This window comes from Aplidium turbinatum, chromosome 7 (assembly GCF_918807975.1).
Source record: "Aplidium turbinatum chromosome 7, kaAplTurb1.1, whole genome shotgun sequence".
NCBI classification, from domain to species: Eukaryota; Metazoa; Chordata; class Ascidiacea; order Aplousobranchia; family Polyclinidae; genus Aplidium; species Aplidium turbinatum.
Genome location: NC_137478.1, coordinates 31,643,806 through 31,661,848, shown reverse-complemented (window position 1 = coordinate 31,661,848; position 18,043 = coordinate 31,643,806). Strand labels below are relative to the sequence as shown.

Here is an 18,043-nt window from a genome sequence, read left to right as displayed (position 1 = left end):
CTTCCAGGAACGTAGATGCACATCTCTGCAGCCGCTAATCCTGACTTTTTCTCGAAAGAAACGACAAATCGCCTAAATTGTCACAATATAATTTATGTCAATAGCCTATTTTGTACCAATAATCGCGCAGTAGCTAAGCTGCCATCAACGATAGAAATTTAATCCAATGCCGGGAAACAAGTGCACAAACGCAATAATATGAATAGCAAAAGGTTTTCTCTTCGAACTTAAACAAAATGAATTCAAATCAGTTTGTATTTGTTTCTGAGCATCACAACGAAAAGCAATATATGTCAAACATAGCAGAGGTCTAGAAAAAGGTAGAAGCGTCAAAACGCGGACGTTATAACGTGCATGGTACTAAAGCAAGACAATCAGTTTACTTTAAAACATGGCACGGTCACATCACCTTAAATACAAGTCTGCTCTGATTATTTTCGCACAACAACTGCGTAAAAAATTAGAGCACTGTCTGACTTGTTTTACTTAGAATTTTCAAAGCATCCAACTGTCAACCTCGTAACTGTAGTACAAAGTTTCGATTTAACGCATGCAACTTATTTGCTTTCATACGATCATAAATAAAATTTAAGAAATCCCGAAATACTGTGTAGTGTGTAGGCCTACTATCAATATTCTACAATGATAAAAATACAGTCATGTTCAATAGCCTACAATGTATAGATTGTATTGTTGAAAAGGTTGATCCGCTGTTGGACTGCTCAAAAGTATGAAGACTACAAGGAGCGATGCTATCTACTGCTTCATCTTGTTGCGTCATTCTATTCTACAGTCTCCATGTTCATTTGCACCGCACTCTGAGACTTTCTTTCCATTGGTTGGTCAATTCCCAACTATCTATCGTTCCCACAATGCAACAGGGCATGATGGGTTCAGTTCGATGCTTTTTTGAAACTTTTTTTGTCTTTCTGTTTAGTTTTGTTTATTTGCATCCTGTGAGGATGAGACTTGAGTTTCTCAGGAAGTTTTCTCGCGAGAAGAATAAAGGTCACAGGAATGTGTCGTTTTACACTCAAGCTGTCCAATTCTGATGCAGGATCTTTCCCCACCCAAATGTCCTCGTGGATTTTGTGTCCGGAACCATTGCACTGGTGGAGGCCGCCAAAATTCCGCTGCAGGGTTTCCGCACATTTCCGCGCGACTTGTGACGCTTTGTCTTGGCCGATCACTACAATGACGTCGGTGGCTGGATCTTTGAGCTTCCGCGCGGCGAACCCAACCACCTTCCCCACGACGCTGTGGATCGAGACGCGAACTTCGACAATCGCGGTTGCGTCCTCATCGCTGCGGAGAATTTCAACAAAAGGATTTTTCAGCGGATGGTGAATAGTTTTATACTTTTCATACGAATCCATCACATTATTTCAACCTACAATCCTAAACATAAACAAAGCGGAACTACATCAACGGTTACGTCATATCAGCAACGACGTCATGCAAAAGTAAAGTAGGCTACGTCACAAAAACAATCAAACTCAAACCTTTGAAAAAATTCAAATCAATGACATGTTCAGCTAAATTTGATTTATTATAATTCACGAAATATGTTGAGGTGTTTGTTCCGTGGAGCAAAGACGGTTCATATGGCCTAGTTCACGCAACAACAAATAAAACTTTTGAGAAACGATATAAAACGTTCTCTACCCAAAAACTATTCAAACACAGGAATCCACAAACGTGCTGAGATGATAGGCATGCTCGATAGATACAACTTCAAACTACAATGTTCTTTGCACTGTGGACTCGTTTAAAAAGTAGATCGATAAAGCAACAAATGAATCAGCGAATGGCAAATACTTCTGGGAGCCATATTACAGATTAAGCAAAATGAAAAGGTAAACAGGTCATCGTCCCTGGCCACATCTGTTTCATAATGATTCAAAGTTCACAACTAAAAAATTCAAAGTCTGTAAGCTTAGTAATATTGGTATTGAAAAATTATTATTTTAACTTTAACTATACTGTAAATTTAATTTTAGCTTGAAATAATAATTTTAGGTTTTTATTCACTAATTTTCGATTGAACATGGACATTGGACATTGTACAAACTATATTATAAATTAAAGGGAAAGTATGTGAGATGACACACAATTTCGGTCTGGGATAAACAAATTGTCCGACAACAAAAGACATGCGCGAAAGGAGCAGCAAGTGTTTCGAATTTTCAACTTTACGGAAATTACAGATGAACTGGTAGCACACCGACCACATACTTTGCAGTTTACATCACAGACGACTGACAAAACTGGAGAAGTTAATAACTTGTCTCGGCAAAGGACGTTCAGGATGGTATACAAAGAGTGGTGATGTGGAACGTGAAGATTTCCTTCTCCGACCACAATCTATGCCACGCACTTCTATCAAGCGGCGTGTGCATCAACGGAAGATATTTCCTTTCCCAATAACAACACATGTCTCTATAGGTTCATTCACATTAATTAAAGCATACGCTGCGATTTAAAGACAATGAAATTATACAAAACTATTAGTGAAGCTTGTGGTCTCATTGCGCCATGTTGCAAATAGTTCGAAAATCTGTTTTAAGCATAATCGATTCTAAAAACACTTCTTTGTATCTTAAACACGGAGCTTTAATATTCTTATGGATCATCATCATTATTGTTGAGAAAAATAAGCTACTTTTGACCTAAATTGACCATTCGCTTGTTCAAATGACCGATGTTCGTTTCTATCGTAGCGATATTTTGTTTAAAAGTTTCTTCCAGTTTCTTTTGAGTTGCACCTGCTGTGTCCAGACGAGACGAGATCTGAGATTGTGCCGCTTCAAGATGGGCAAGTGTAGAGGTGAAGTCACACGAGCTAGAATGCAATGTATCCAATCCCCGCAACCGCTCAATCAGCATCGGCAAACCAACTCTCACCCCATCCCACTTCTGAACCAACTCATACAATTCTGATATCTTCTTGTTGATATCAGACGGCTGATCTCCAGGGGCCTTATGTGCTTTGTTAATTTCATTTACTTTGTTTAGAATAGCCTGCAGTCGGCTATCAACCAATGGAAGCTTGTCAGGATCCAGAAGAGACAATTTCGTTTCCATGGACTGCACTGCATCTTGCAAGGAGTGCTGCTCAGACTGTGAAGCCAGCACGTTTTTAATGCTGCTTGTATCCGGTCCGAGGACTTTTTCCAAACGTGAAATGCGTTGTTCTAGATCTGAAACGCGCAGATTGTTTGACTCTTTTTGACTGGGCTGCAAATATAACTCATACGTCCCGTCACGACTCCTCTTGTCTGAGGCTTTTTTCTCAGACGATTTTATTTTTGAAAGTATCTCGTTCACATTCGGACCGTGCTCAATGGATTGGTTGCTCACTTCAACCACATTTCCGTCTGTCAGTGTTTGCTGCAAGGTCTGAACTTGTTGCAGCAAGTCGGGCGCAGACTTCCTACCAGATTTCGAATCTTTGATTTGATTCACTTCATTTAAAAGTTCAGCGACCTCAATTTTAAGGCGGTTGAACTTTTGAAAAACTGTTTCCGTATCTCCAGGAGCAACAAGACCAGATCCACTGACATCGTAACCACTCATCCGTGAACCCTGGACCCTACCAGAAAAGTCTTTGCCATATCCTGAAACATATTTCCCACTGAACTTTTCGAACGCATTGCTTGAGTCTATGACTTCAACGCTTGTGCTGTTCAGCTCTTCTGGAGTAAAATTTTGATCTTCCTCAGGTAAGTCCCCACATTCATAAAGATCTTTACTATCTGTGTCTATCCCGGGTAAGTTTGCATACTTTGGATCTGCCATTTTTACTTAATCATTCACAAATTTAAAAAACTGATCTCTGAAAGAATCAAATACGGCATTTTAGTACAGCAAAGCGTACTTTATCAGCAAAAACAACGAACAGCTTTATATGACAACATGATAGCAACAAAAGCGAAAATTATTACAAAACAGTCGCATATTGGTCCCACAGGAATTCATAAGGGTTTATAGCAAGAGATAAACTCAGTTTAAAACTGACACAACTACCTTGATGGATAACCCAAAACTGAGCTCAAATTGTGTTGCATTTGATCAAATGTGGGAAGCATCCATGGAAAGTGATTCCTAGTGTTCCAGCCAATTGTTCACCAAATCAAACGTCATATAAAAACCGTTATGGTCTACTTAACCTAGCTGGCATCTTACGTCATGGAAATTGCTAGAAAATGTCCAAATATTGCACCATCGGTCGTAAGACCTGATGAAATATTGCATCATTGCCTTTCAACACTTGTTTAAATTGCGTGACAATGTCTTTCACTATTGCGTCACAGTACTGTGTACGTGCATTTGAGATATTGCTATCTATTCTGGTCATTCGTGAAATGGTTGCTTGAGAGTTAGTCGCACATTTAACTGTTGGCTTAGTGCTTGCTAGCTGGACAAAAATTCCGTCTTTTATCTAAGTAATCTGTTCTGTAGTTACAAGTTTTAGTGGTGTACGGCATTGCACCCCATTTTCGACAGCTTTGAGCCTAATTTTACAGAAATACAATTTTGAATAGACGTTTCGAAGGAGTGTTTCTTTTTCGGTCATTACATGCAGACGAACGGATTTGGGAATCTTATGTTACAATTTTCCCACGAAGAGATTATGGTTTACCGCTGTGACCACCTAGCATGGTGGAATGGTCACGATAGACAACATGACAATATACAACAGTCAATATATATTTAAAAAGGAACTAAAGCAAATGCAGTAGTATTGTTACTCGGTTGTCCAGTTGCTTTTAAAGATTTGCAAAGATGTGTAACGCACGCTTCATTCAGTCCTGCAAATCTTTGACGTGTATTGTATAAGCATACTGTTGATTTGCAACATTATTTTTAACATGTTAACAAATACATTTTAAAGAAAACCACAAATGATTAATAAAATCATGTAATACCCGTAGCGCACCCAGCATGGGGCTAAGGGGGCTCCAGCCACCCCCCAAACCCGCCACCAAAAATGAAGTTTTTGTATGTTCCCCATTAATACCTTTTGCTTACAGGTTAGATATGAATAAGACACAACAATACAACAGGGCCGAGCATTATAACAATATATTTTACATATTTACAAATAGTTTTAACAGTCGAACTTTTTCTGCTTAACTTAAGCCCTCATCAGGAACCTGAAAATATTTATAAAAATGCAATAAACTTCAACTTCTTGAAGGTAAAATTACATTAGGAAAAGGCAACTACATGAATAACTATAAAAAAAAATTGCACTACAGGAAACGTAGTACCTACATCAAGTCATGGACTTATAAATAGTAGAATCTGGACCGGAAACTGACTTTACGAAGTGTACAGCAGTTGGCCAAAAAGTTACCAGTTCTTATTTTAGTGCTTTTTCAGTTGCTGCCCCACCCCTTTTCGTACAGTACCAGCACTGTACGAGTTAGGGTTATTCGCTAAGGGAGGTTTTTCGATACCTTAGTAACTAACCCTAAACTTGGCTGTTGGCCAACTGTTGGACCACTGTTGTTTTGTACCAACTGTTGTACACTGCGTAAAGTCGGTTTCCAGTCCAGATTCTACTATTTAGAAGTCCATGCATCAAGTAAATGTTGAAGAGAATAGACTCGCCTCCAGAAAATAAGTTAATTGTTTGTTAAAATTTGGGTTGTAGCGTTTGATTAACACTGCTTCCTGAATTTTAGTGTCAAATTGTGATTTGCCTTTGCGTAAAATTTTAAATGAATCAGCAGAGAATTTTCGATCTGTAGGCTACAAAAAGAACACTCCATGATATGGTCTTTGATGGTACTTTTAAAGTTCAGATGCTTTCGTGGTCAAATGTCTGGTGGACATACCGATGTAGGCTACCGTAGGTCAATGTCGCATCACACGGACATGTAAAACTTTATACGAAATTTGAGCAAGAGATACGAATGCGTCTGGGACTTTAGTTCAAAATGCAAACCAATTTTGAATGGTTTGTAAGTAGGCAAAACGTCCACATCAAATTTACTGTTTACAAAATTAGTGTTTTGTTTCAAACTGTTTTTGTGTTAGTTGTTGTATTCGCACTTATTAGTGTTGGCAAACGGAAAGCTAATTCTATTTTGTCATACATGAGGAAAAAGTCAAGATCCATAGAAGATTGCGAGAGTAGACGCAGGAATGAGGATGCTGAATGTGCTAGTAGCATGGAATTCACTATAGGCCAACTTATAAACTGATTGAGAGAACAAATCCTGATGTATCGGCAACTGATGGGTTGTGGGCCGTGAGTGCCTTTAAATAATCAAAGGGATGGGTATTGACCTATTGTCACTGTCATCGCAAATCACTCGGCCGACATTTCTGAATTAGCCCCCCCCTCTAATTTTTTTTCTGGGTGCGCTACTGTGTAATACGATATTATTTGAAACTTGAAAAGAAACAACTAGTTCAGTCAAGGCTGTCTTCCGGTTATTTAACAATAAAACTTGCAACAAAGCCAAGTTGGTTATATGGTTAAATTTTGACGTATTTCTTTGAACTTGTTCATCCACATTCGTATTAATCGTCTGACATTACAAGCAACGTTGAGCACTAAGCAACTATATACATGGAATTAACTGGGTCAAAGATACCAAAGGCAGGAACAAATCGGGCTACGAGAGTTATTATGATCAGTTTGTAAAACGACAAACATACCAGAATGACTTCACAAATGTAAATACAACCGACCTGTAAGCGAAAATCTATAGCACAATAGTATTAGTTCAACCTTCTTGAGAAAATTTAGGCTATATAATTATTGTGACATCAGGCATAATACAACTTATTGTCATGTTTTAATGTGGGCTTGAAAATGCCTTAATGACAGTTTACATTCCACATTATTGCAGTTTGCAACAGCTACTGAAGTTTAGGAATATATTAGAACATTGAAATTGGAAGAGTTTTGTTTCTTCATGAATCGTGACAAGTAATCTTAAGAGGATGGTTCTGCCCTGGTACTTGATTTTTTATTTCTAACATTAAACAGACACAACAGAACCGAAACGTAATGGTTTACAAACTCTTGGTTTACCCCTTTTTTAACCTTTCTAGCAAACCAGGAATCCAAGTTCAAGAAGACCCATTTGTTTCCAACTTTTAGTAAATGCCAACAGCAGCTCATCACGTTTGTTGCATACTGCATCTCATGAAGCTGTTTCACAATTCAAGTCAGCAAATTTTCCACGTTTTTCAAGTTCCAGTAGCCATGACTTGATATTATCTCCATCCCCAGACATGTAATGACCCAAGCTCCCATTACTGGCCACCACACGATGGCATGGAATCAACAGAGGACACGGGTTAGCCCTCATGGCTTGTCCAACGGCCCGACAAGCTTTCGGGCTGCCACACAATTTTGCTAGACCAGCATATGAGACTGTAGAACCAGGGGAAGTTTTAGACATGAGCGTCCGCAAAACAAGTCCAGTAAAATTATCTTTCTTGATTATTTCATTATCTATTTCAGGTAGAGGACATTCAGTTGCTGATGGGTTGAAAAACTGTCGAATCCACTCAATTGTCTTATCCATTTCTTTTGTGATGATTCCATCTTCTTCAACTATATCCACCGACATATCACTGAAACATTTTTTGACAATATTTGAATCGTCATTGTACTTTCTGTCAAGTTCAATTTCTCTAAGCCCTTGAGCAGAGTGGAAAACTTTGACAAATCCAATTGGAGTTTTCAGCTTTACCATAGTCTCACTTATCCTTGACATCTTTTGCTAAAATGCAGTGTTTTTGCTTAATACTTTGTTAAAATTTATCTGTCAAAAGCGACAATAAGAAGTGAACATTGCACTTTCACTACATAACAATTATTGCATAGCAAATTATAACTCATCAAAAACAATCAAAAACAGGGGTGGCAACATAAACATTTCACTGTGAAAACTGCATCATTAGTTAAACAGCGCAACAAGTAAAAGTTTTTTAAAAAGTAGTGATGTCAGATATGTAGTTGTACATGGTATCTGCTATATCTGAACCATTCTCATATCGCGCAACATTAAGTCAATCTTTCAATGGAAATAAATGTAAGTAAAACTATGAAAACAAATAAACAGATGTTCTCATTACTCATCCGCACAGCTGAAAAGTCTCATTGAAATGACTGAACAAACAGAACGAGAGACATCTTTACAGCTCTGAACTTGAGATAAACATGTGATTCGAAAATAAATAGTTGTTAACTAAAATCTAGAGGAAAGGAAACCATAAAAATTTGAACATAGAAACTAAAACAGCATTTGACCGCACCATAATTGCTATGCACATGAAATTTACCAACAACTACAATTTGAAAACAATTAAATTCATACTCTCAAAAATAAAATCTGGCATCTCAGCTTTTCTGTAACCACTTTTAAGTCTCATGGCATAACTTTAGAAATTATCAACAGCATATATACAATTAGAAAAAAGATTAAAATAATCATAATTCAGGAGCTTCAACACTTTCATCAACATTTACTTGGTTTCGATCACAACTTTTCCAGTTGATTTCCGGTCTTTAATGTAATCAAATGCATTGTTTATTTGGCTTAAATCGAATGCTGCCCCAATAGTTGGTTTAATCTTTCCGGCTTTGTATTCCTCAAAGCATCGATCGACACTCCATCGAAACAAGTCCATGTTAGCCATGGCGTAGGCACCCCAATAGAGCCCAACTGCTGACACATTCTTCACAAGCAGATGATTAGCAGGAATCTGTGGGATCTCTCCTGATACAAAACCAACAACCAAGAGTCTTCCTTCCCAGGCTATGCTCTTCAAAGAATCTTTGAAAGCAGACCCTCCAACTGATTCAAACACAACATTAGCACCACCTGGGCATATTTGACGCATTTTATCTCGGATATTCTCTTTTCTGTAGTTGATGACATCGCTTGCACCTTTCAACTTTACTAACTCACATTTTTCATCACTGCCAGCTGCTCCAATCACATTTGCTTTGAAGACATTACTGGCTATATCAACAGCAGCCAACCCAACAGCCCCAGCAGCTGCAGTGACCAAGACATTCTCGCCTTCTTTCAAGTTAGCACGATGATGCAATCCCATCATAGCTGTGCCGTACGACACGACAAAACCAGCAGCCTCTTTGAATGCCATCTGCTCTGGAATCACCCAGACATACTGAGCGGGTGTGATAACTTCTTCAGCAAATGCTCCATATTTGGTCACTAGTCCAGCCACTCTCATGCCTGGTTTTAAGTCTTCAACATCTTCTCCAACTTCCAATACAGTCCCTGACATCTCATTCCCTCCAACAAAAGGCACAGGTAGTTTAACTTGATATTCACCGGTGACCATTAACAAGTCTCCGAAATTCACACCGGCAGCTGCAACTTGAACACGAACTTCACCAGGATCCAACTTTTGAGATTCTTTCACAGTGATGGACAATGGTTTTTTTAACTCAGTGCACACGGCAGCTTTATAAAATCTGCGTTGGAAAACTGCACCTGAAGCAACTTTATTTGGGAGTAAGCTGATACGTGATCCCGTTTTGTTTGAAATCAACTGTTGTCTTTCCACCATCGCAACATTGAAACTGCTGGCTTTTCGAATTGACCGAAGTAAAAGCTCTGGTGGACATTGTATGACAGCTTTATGCATGTTTTTTTACCAAAAACTTTAACCCTAACTGCTACAGTTAACCTGCCATATGGAAACAATCAAAGCATGAATGAAAAATACTCAAGTATTTTATCCTAAAAATTTACAATGTTGCCAAACATGTCAAGTAAATATTGAAAAACTACAAAAGTTTTGTAGACCCCTGTCACAAGATAGCAACTCGCATTTTTACATTTAAATTGTAAATTCACCAGAAATATATACAGATAAGTGGATTATGGAACCAATATTTAAAAATACCTATCAACATACTGTAACTAATTTGAATGTTCAAAGCGAAAACAAATGGGTTCAAATTTTCCACAAATATTTAGACCTAGTAAACTAATTTTTCATCTTTTCAACTACAATTTTGCTTTTCAAAACAGCTAATGCATGAACAAAATCCTAGTAAGTTAAAGCAGTGTATGGTTTTATTACCGTGAAATAAGCAAATTACGTTTTATTAAGAATATTAAGATCAGTGGCAAGCTCCATACATCCAATTTGAGTAAAAAATTGAAATATGTTTCTCTGGTGGTAGAACAAAACAGACATGATAAGGTTTCAAAAATTAGTTACAAAACATTTTTGTACCTTCAATGCATCTATATAACTTGTTGTCTTTCAGGAAGTAGTCAAAGAGAACAACATATGGCAAGGTAAATTAAACTTTGGAAATCAAAAAACTGTCATATCACAAGCAAACATAAATCTGCATGCAACAATTTTAGTTACTGGACCACTAATTCAAGAAACCACATAGAACAAATTCAAATAATACCAGGATCAGTGAAGTATTGAGTACGGTTTTTTAGTTGCAGTGTTTTGTCCTAGCCAAGTACATGACAATCACTCATCCAATGGCATGTTGTGTTACTGTTGGTGAAGTCTCATTTTTACGGTTCTCCATTTCAATACAATGTAATCAAGTTGAGAGTTTTCAGAAGATTTGACTTGAAAAAATCAACACGAGCAAATTAGGGATGGGCAAAATAGAATAATTAGCTATTCTAGAATATTCTAGAATACTGAAACCGAATATAGAATACAGATATCTATTCTAGAATAATTGACCGTTTTTACCATCAACACATTTTAATGATTTTACAAACACAATGAACATCACAAAATTGCTTATTCTAGTGTAACAAATTTAGGCTTTTTAAATGTTCACCAGTCAAACGGGATCTCATCTTGGTGGCAGTTGGGCGATATATCGAATTAAAATTTTTGATACGATATCTTTTCAATATCAATATTTATTTCAATTTCGTTCGATGTTTTAACTATCACAGCCCCAACTCGCAACTGCAAACCTTTACAAAAACGTTGCCGAGGCCAAACGGCAAAAGTTGAAATTGCCTCGGCAATTGCTTTGAACGTTTATTACGAAAAAAATTGTACCAAAACATGTAAAACGAAAAATATACTAGAATAGTCCATCACGACAGCACTGCTTGATTTGTTGTGATGTAATAATGCCAAAAATAGCGCTAAAGCGAGCAGCGCGATACACACGCTGCTGTTACAGTAATTCACGTTAAATAACTCACGGGGAGGAAAAGTTAGTTAATTTTGGGTTGATTCAACGTTCGAGTCAGCACAAATCGATTTAATTTTCCTGGCGGGTTATATTGCGTAACAACAATGCCCAAAAAGAAATTTACGTTTGTTTTACAATAATTCGACATCTAGCGACGTTGAATTATCATAAAATAACGTTAATTGCTCAACCAGGTACCGGTAACAAATTAATAGCTCTGGCGAGATTTACGTATGCACTAACATAGTTTCGGCACAATTGGGATACTGCGAGCAACACAAAGTCTATTTGATAAAGAACTAGCCAGAATCGGAATCATCAGATGCTGTATCGGAGGATGAGGTTGTCGCGTCATCACTGGAATTAGACACATCAAGAGGCTCATCGCTTGGCTGTAAATCTACACTGTCTTCGCAATGAAGCGTCTACGTTTTGCGGCTTTCGTGCTTTGATATCCATCCACACGCCTCTCTCGCAGAGCTCCATCAGAGTATAATTGACTTAAGGAACAAATCTATGGCTGTGGCATAACGACTGGCAGGAATGTCTAACCCTAACCTTACAAGCGCTCATGTGGCCTCGTCATTTTTGTTGTCGACGCTAATTTCAAAGACTGAGAAACTCTATTCTTGATTAGAACAAAAATATCGAAATATCGAGTATTTTTTCAAATATCGTATCGTTTTGTTTTTTTAATTTCGCCCAACACTAGTGGCAGTTAAACCTGCACTTGAAAAACATCTCTCTGAAGAAGCAGATGTGGCAGTTACACAAAAATATTGCGCTTGACAAGAAAGATCTCTTTAATGCGAAAATTCTACTTTCGCTGCAGCGAATTCATTGTCACCAGACGGAGCGGTACGAAGTCGATCGTTAAAGCGGTTTCAATTATCCGATTTCTTATGCATTTTGAAACCGGTTAGGCTTAACAACCGGTTATTCTATATTCGCCATTCGGTATTCTATTTTGCCCATCCCTAGAGCAAATACACTACAAACCAGCTATGTGAAGGGGCCGAAGCCGATACACAAAGAAATTTCCTTACTGCACCTTTGATAGAGTCCAATGGCAAGTTGGTTTAGTTTTTCAAATGTGCAACTTAAATAAGAACAATAAAAGCAAAATTCACTGCACTTTCATGAATGACAAAGTCTATCATTTAAGAGAAAGAAGCAACATTCATATTTGGTTGTAAGTTATGATTGGCCACTGTCTGAATTGTTGCTGCAACCAGCAATGTTTGCTTTCAAAATTCTTGTTTAAGTTCAACAACACCGTCACCAAGTTCTTTCTGAACGGTTGAAAAGTTTATGATCCTCCTCCAGCAGGGGTTGATGGTTTGGCCCACTCAACATTCAAGATTAAATGATCATAACCATAACCACACACCGACTTTATCGCTTTGGCAGCATCATCTCTGTTGTAGAAGTTGATGAAAGCGAATCCCTTTGATTGCTGAGTATGCTTGTCCTTGGCCAAGTAAATTCTTTGGATTGGCCCAAACGGTTTGAAAAGTTCCTGCAAGTCTGATTCCTTTGTTTCTTCAGATAGATTTGTAACTCGAATTGTTGCCTGCTCATCCCTGTTTCCTCTACTTGATGGCATGGACGATCCAACAGTGTTGCCACCACTTCTCATGCTCGGAGGTACATACTTTACAGGAGCAGTAGATGCATTGTTTGTGTCTTCTTCTTTATCCTTCTTTTCATCTTCTTCAGTTGCTTCTTTTTTTGTTCCTTTAAAGTTCTTGAGAAACATGTAATACTGAAGTTGGTGCTTAAACCTTGAAAGTGTTGGATCTTCTTGTTCCTGAAGCAGCTCTTCTTCACGGTTTGTGATAAATTGCATTTGAACATCTTCTGAAATGATGGTTGTGGCACGGTTTGGTCCAGAAGGATCGTTAGAAGATAATCCAAACTTTTTCCATACTTTTCGTCTTGCAACAGACTTGGAAGTTTTCTTTGTTTCAATTCTGTATTTTCTAATAACTTTAACTTTCTTATCGTCTTTGTTTAACTTATACTCGGTAACAGTTTTAATGTTGCCATCAATCTTAATAGAAGGAGGGGGAAACTCTGATTCCTTATCAAGTTCGACTGTTTCTTCTTCCTCTACTTGATCAGCCCAACTTGACGTTGGCTCCTCTTTAACTGCATCCGCCCAGTTGACCATTTTATATTCAGTGGCCAGTGTTACAGATTAATAAGTTACAACTCAAATTAACCTTGAAGTAAAATAAAATTTTAAAAAAACTCAGGTATTTGATCCAAATTAAAACAAATCTTTATTTTGTTGGACTTTATTCAACAATCACTGAAAACATTGCAAATATTGTGCAGAACTCCAAACAATTTTTTTCCGGCGACTAAACGTGTCTGACTGAAGCAAGCTGTTTGGCGGCCATCGGCAAATAAAGTGTATTGTGATGTCACTTGTATCCTGCTTATCATCAAACATCAGCTGCTTGGTCAATCAATAATGTTAACAATTTAAGCATAGACAGTGTGTATTGTGATTTATCGGGTGCTTTGACTGCTTTCTAATCCTTTGCGATTATAAGTGGCAAAGTACTTTATTCACAAGGCCGCTTGCATAAAAAAATTTCTCAGAACTTCATGGCGCATAAAATGTCGGTTTTTGTAAGTTAATTGCGACCATGGTCCGATGGCCGCCTTCAGCTTCGAGGCCTGTTGTGTGTTGGACTCATGATTGCGCCCATCTTTGATTGCAATAGGTAGGCCTAACATTATTTAAAGCAGAGGTCTGAAACTCAAATTGCTCTGAGGACCAAATGAATACTGCATACGGCCCGCAGGCTGCATGTTTGAGACCCTTAATTTAAAGCAACTTTTGATGCTTTGAGTAGGCCAACCACAAGGGTTAAAGTGGTTTTCATATAGTGGCATATTCCCAAACAATACAACAATGAGTAGCCCTATTAAGACGAGTTTAACTCTTGGATTGTGAACTCCAAGAACAGCTCTTCAATTAAAGGATAGAAGAATTTACAAACAAGCAAAAACTTCCCACTACTAACTTTGATAACTGGACTTGCCGACCATTACTGTTGTGCAAATTATTTCTGTTTGTTATGTTTCGTATATTTTTGTTTATTTGCCAACATAACAAAATAAACTGAACTATTATCTGTGGTTCAAAGCCTCCGCAAGTACCGTATAATGTATAATTGTATATACATGCAAAAACACCAGGATCAAATTTTCAGTATATCTTAATAGCTCAGTTGGTTAAGCGCTTGAATTTTTGCATGAAGAAACCTCAAAACCAAACGCACTGGTTCAGCTCTCAAAGACAAAGTGTGCGCTTGACAATGACGAACACATGTCAGGACTGCTCTCTATTCCACAAAACTTAGTGGATGGAACAATTTCCTAGAAATAACACTTCAACAACTAGGCATATCGAAAACTCCACTTATCAATCACTGTGACCAGGACTGCGTCAGTGGTTTAAAGCCTCTTCAAAGCTGATTGATTGAATCTTTATCCTGAGACTGGAAAAGCTTCTTGATGAGCTTAATCCTGGCAGTTTTGCATACTTGTGTAGAGTAGAGGCTTTGAGTTGAAATCACTGACGCAGGCCCGGTCACCGAGATTGACAAGAGTGAAGTTTCCGATTGTTGACGTCTTATTGCTGGGGAATTATTCCATCCATTAGATGCCGCTGAATGGAGAGCAGTCCTTAACGTGCGTTGCTCAAGCGCACACCCCGAGAGTCGAACCAGTGGCGCTTGATCTTGAAGCTTCTTCATTCCAGAAGTCACGCGCTAACCAACTGAGCGATCGGGGCTGCCAGGATTAAGCTCTTAAAGAAGCCTTTCCAGTCCGAGGATAAAGATCAAAATGTTAATTTTACAAAGCTACTGTATAGTGCATCGTAAGTGATATGTCATGGAAATCAACTTGTCAAGTTTCATAACATGTTCACATTGTTCAGTTGGAAGCTTGAGTAATCTCTGCTTGCTTCTTGGAATTTTGTGTTTCCATTACCGTATCTTAAATATGACTTTTTGGTGAGTATGTTGGAGAGCGGGAATGTTTTATTTTTACTTACGGTAGCCTATTTTAATTGTTAAAGAAAAAAAACTCACAATCCTTTTTTTCTCTGTTTTAAATTAAGGCAGTAGCTATTTGACCGGCGCCGGTCTTTGAATCTGAAACACTATTTAACCGGTCATGACGTCACTATATATAGGCACTTTTCTCTTTCAAAGCAAAAGACCAGAAGCGCCTATATAAGTTCTAAATTCGACAACTTTATTCACCTCGATCCGTGGCGCGTATGATATTTCTCCGGTTGCTATTCCAGAAGAAATGAGTTCGATACTACCCGGAAGCATTCCTTTTTTTTATTTTTTTTTTAAACTAAATTTTGACCTGAAGTGCATTTTTTTAGTCAATTTTTAATTTGAGTTGCCTACAGCCCTATTTTTTATGTCTTTTCAAATGTGAGTAATAAAGTTAGAGTTTTTTTAATTTGCTGGAATATGAGAATTTCTCTGGGTACGGTAATTTTCCGTTCGTCATAAGAGGATGTGACCGTGTTTGCAGAGCGACGCATTACATAATATACCATTACCATTTTTTTAAAAGAAGCATTGTATATACCGTATTTTACGGACCATAAGGCGCACTTTAAATTCTTTTTTTTCCTTATAAATTGATCGTGCGCCTTATGGTCCAGTGCGCCTTATGTATGGATCAAGTGCGGTAGTGCTTTATTGCCTACACTCAAAACCAGTACCGATACTACTATTATATATGGTCCGGTGCGCCTTATGGTCCGGTGCGCCTTATAGTCCGGTGCGCCTTATGTATGAACAAAAAACTAATCAAAGCAATTTATTGACAGTGCGCCTTATAGTCCGGTGCGCCTTATGGTCCGTAAAATACGATAACTAACTTGTTGAGAGCAAAATTGTAATGAGTTCGATACTGCGCGGAAGCAATTTTTTTTTTAAATTTATAACTAAATTTTGACCTGAAGTGACTCAATCGTTAGGCTTCTGCATTTTTGTGGTCAATTTTTAATGTGAGTAGCCTACAGCACAATTTTTTATGTCTTTTCACATATGAGTAATAAAGTTAGAGTTTTTTAACTTTCTTGCATTTAAGAACTTCTCTGGATGATTTTCCGTTCGTCATAAGAGGATGTGACCGTGTTTGCCGAACAACGCAAAAATGTAATGACGAACGGAAAATTACCCAGAGAAATTCTCAAATTCCAGAAAATTAAAAACTCTAACTTTTATTACTTAATTTTATTTTTTAATTTTCTTGAATTTAAGAATTTCTCTGGATAATTTTCCGTTTGTCACAAGAGGATGTGACCGTGTTTGCCGAACGACGCAAAAATTAAAAAACTCTAACTTTATTACTCATATTGGAAAAGACATAAAAAATTGGGCTGTAGGCTACTCAAATTAAAAATTGACCACAAGAATGCAGAAGCCTAACGATTGAGTCACTTCAGGTCAAAACTTAGTTAAAAAAAACGCTTCCGCGAAGTATCGAACTCATTCCCTGAGCACCAGACCGAAACGTATCCTACGCGCCACAGAGTCAGTTGAACACAAGTGTTGAATTTAGAACTTATATAGGCACTCTTCTCGTCTTTTGCTTTGAAAGAGAAAAAGAAAAAAATGCCTATATAGTGACGTCATGACCGGTCAAATAGTGTTTCGGATTCAAAGACCGGCGCCGGTCAAATAGCCACCGCCTTAATTTAAAACAGAGAAAAAAAAGATTGTGAGTTTTTTTTCTTTAACAATTAAAATAGGCTACCGTAAGTAAAAAAAAAATTCTAAACTTATAAAATTTTTAGGAGTTACGACCATGCCATATTTTAAACTGATTGTCCTGCTTTGCTATCATACACCCTATGTCGCTATAACAGTCACGTTTTGTCGCTTCTACCTTTTTCTATAGGCAGTGGCTATTTGATCGGCGCCGGTCTTTGAATCTGAAACACTATTTGACCGGTCATGACGTCACTATGACATCACAAAAACGTCACAAAGAAAAAAATGCCTATATAGTGACGTCATGACCGGTCAAATAGTGTTTCGGATTCAAAGACCAGCGCCGATCAAATAGCCAAGTCTGCCTTTTCTATACCTCTGTTATGTTAGTCATATATATACTGTTTTTTCGTTGTGATGGTCAGAACTCAGAACTAAAAACAAACTAAACTGAACGGCCACAAAAATATGTAGCCTAACGATTGAGTCACTTCGGGTTAGAATTGAGTTCAAAAAAAAATTACCTTTCGGTGGAATGGAACTCACATCCTTGCGAGTATGAGCCAGACAAAGATCGCACGTGCCACTGTTCACTCGGCAAAAACAGTTGAATTTAGAAGTTATATACGCACTTTTTTTTCAGCAACAGCGCGCATGCGCAGTAAAACCAATGTAAAAATTAAAAAAAAGGCATGGAAAAGCTGGATTTACGGCGCCGTAAATCCAGCCACTTCCATTTTAAATAGCAAAATCGTCATTTCCACAGGGTGGCAATTGACTAGTAGACCGTATGTTCGTCTCGTTGTCTCCCTGTCGGTATGGGAACTTGTGTAACTTTTGCATTGTGTATATTACTTGCATATTTCAAACATATATTATGTTCCTGACAAATAAACCATTGATTGCAGCAAGTGAACAAAGGCATGAAAAGTCCCTAAATTGCTCATTTCCTTAAAGGGGTATTAAAGGAAAAACCTGACTTGGCGATTTTCCACGTTCTTTGTGTTTAACATGCTACCATAAAACGATTTTCGATAAAATTTTGCCCCATTGCGGTCTGACCACCATTGTGCGCGTGCTTTTGTCAGAG

The 18,043-nt window shown here is 37.8% G+C and overlaps 5 protein-coding genes across 5 annotated transcripts; all 5 read right to left on the bottom strand.

The window, feature by feature from the left end:
• Nucleotides 1–237: 237 nt before the first annotated feature.
• LOC145774175 (ribonuclease P protein subunit p25-like protein) lies at nucleotides 238–1,380 on the bottom strand. Its single transcript, XM_082585346.1, has one exon. The coding sequence runs from the start codon at nucleotides 1,374–1,376 to the stop codon at nucleotides 894–896; it is 483 nt and encodes a 160-aa protein (XP_082441472.1). The 5' UTR covers nucleotides 1,377–1,380; the 3' UTR covers nucleotides 238–893.
• Nucleotides 1,381–1,398: 18 nt separating this feature from the next.
• LOC145774173 (dynactin subunit 2-like) lies at nucleotides 1,399–7,132 on the bottom strand. Its single transcript, XM_082585344.1, has 2 exons — nucleotides 4,655–7,132; nucleotides 1,399–4,104 (listed from the first exon to the last, which is right to left on the bottom strand). The coding sequence occupies exon 2, from the start codon at nucleotides 3,796–3,798 to the stop codon at nucleotides 2,659–2,661; it is 1,140 nt and encodes a 379-aa protein (XP_082441470.1). The 5' UTR covers nucleotides 3,799–4,104; nucleotides 4,655–7,132; the 3' UTR covers nucleotides 1,399–2,658.
• Nucleotides 7,133–7,163: 31 nt separating this feature from the next.
• LOC145773941 (methylated-DNA--protein-cysteine methyltransferase-like) lies at nucleotides 7,164–7,721 on the bottom strand. Its single transcript, XM_082585063.1, has one exon. It carries the CDS (start codon nucleotides 7,719–7,721, stop codon nucleotides 7,164–7,166), a length of 558 nt encoding a protein of 185 aa, XP_082441189.1.
• A 40-nt stretch (nucleotides 7,722–7,761) lies between these two features.
• LOC145774171 (protein Cryzl2-like) lies at nucleotides 7,762–9,682 on the bottom strand. The gene has a single exon (XM_082585343.1). The coding sequence runs from the start codon at nucleotides 9,643–9,645 to the stop codon at nucleotides 8,494–8,496; it is 1,152 nt and encodes a 383-aa protein (XP_082441469.1). The 5' UTR covers nucleotides 9,646–9,682; the 3' UTR covers nucleotides 7,762–8,493.
• Nucleotides 9,683–9,687: 5 nt separating this feature from the next.
• LOC145774174 (eukaryotic translation initiation factor 3 subunit G-like) lies at nucleotides 9,688–13,414 on the bottom strand. Its single transcript, XM_082585345.1, has one exon. It carries the CDS (start codon nucleotides 13,362–13,364, stop codon nucleotides 12,501–12,503), a length of 864 nt encoding a protein of 287 aa, XP_082441471.1. The 5' UTR covers nucleotides 13,365–13,414; the 3' UTR covers nucleotides 9,688–12,500.
• Nucleotides 13,415–18,043: the final 4,629 nt, after the last annotated feature.

Coding starts and splice junctions, on each gene's coding strand:
- LOC145774175 (XM_082585346.1), bottom strand. CDS start 1,376: ATGGATTCGTATGAAAAGTATAAAACTATTCACCATCCGCTGAAAAAT.
- LOC145774173 (XM_082585344.1), bottom strand. CDS start 3,798: ATGGCAGATCCAAAGTATGCAAACTTACCCGGGATAGACACAGATAGT.
- LOC145773941 (XM_082585063.1), bottom strand. CDS start 7,721: ATGGTAAAGCTGAAAACTCCAATTGGATTTGTCAAAGTTTTCCACTCT.
- LOC145774171 (XM_082585343.1), bottom strand. CDS start 9,645: ATGCATAAAGCTGTCATACAATGTCCACCAGAGCTTTTACTTCGGTCA.
- LOC145774174 (XM_082585345.1), bottom strand. CDS start 13,364: ATGGTCAACTGGGCGGATGCAGTTAAAGAGGAGCCAACGTCAAGTTGG.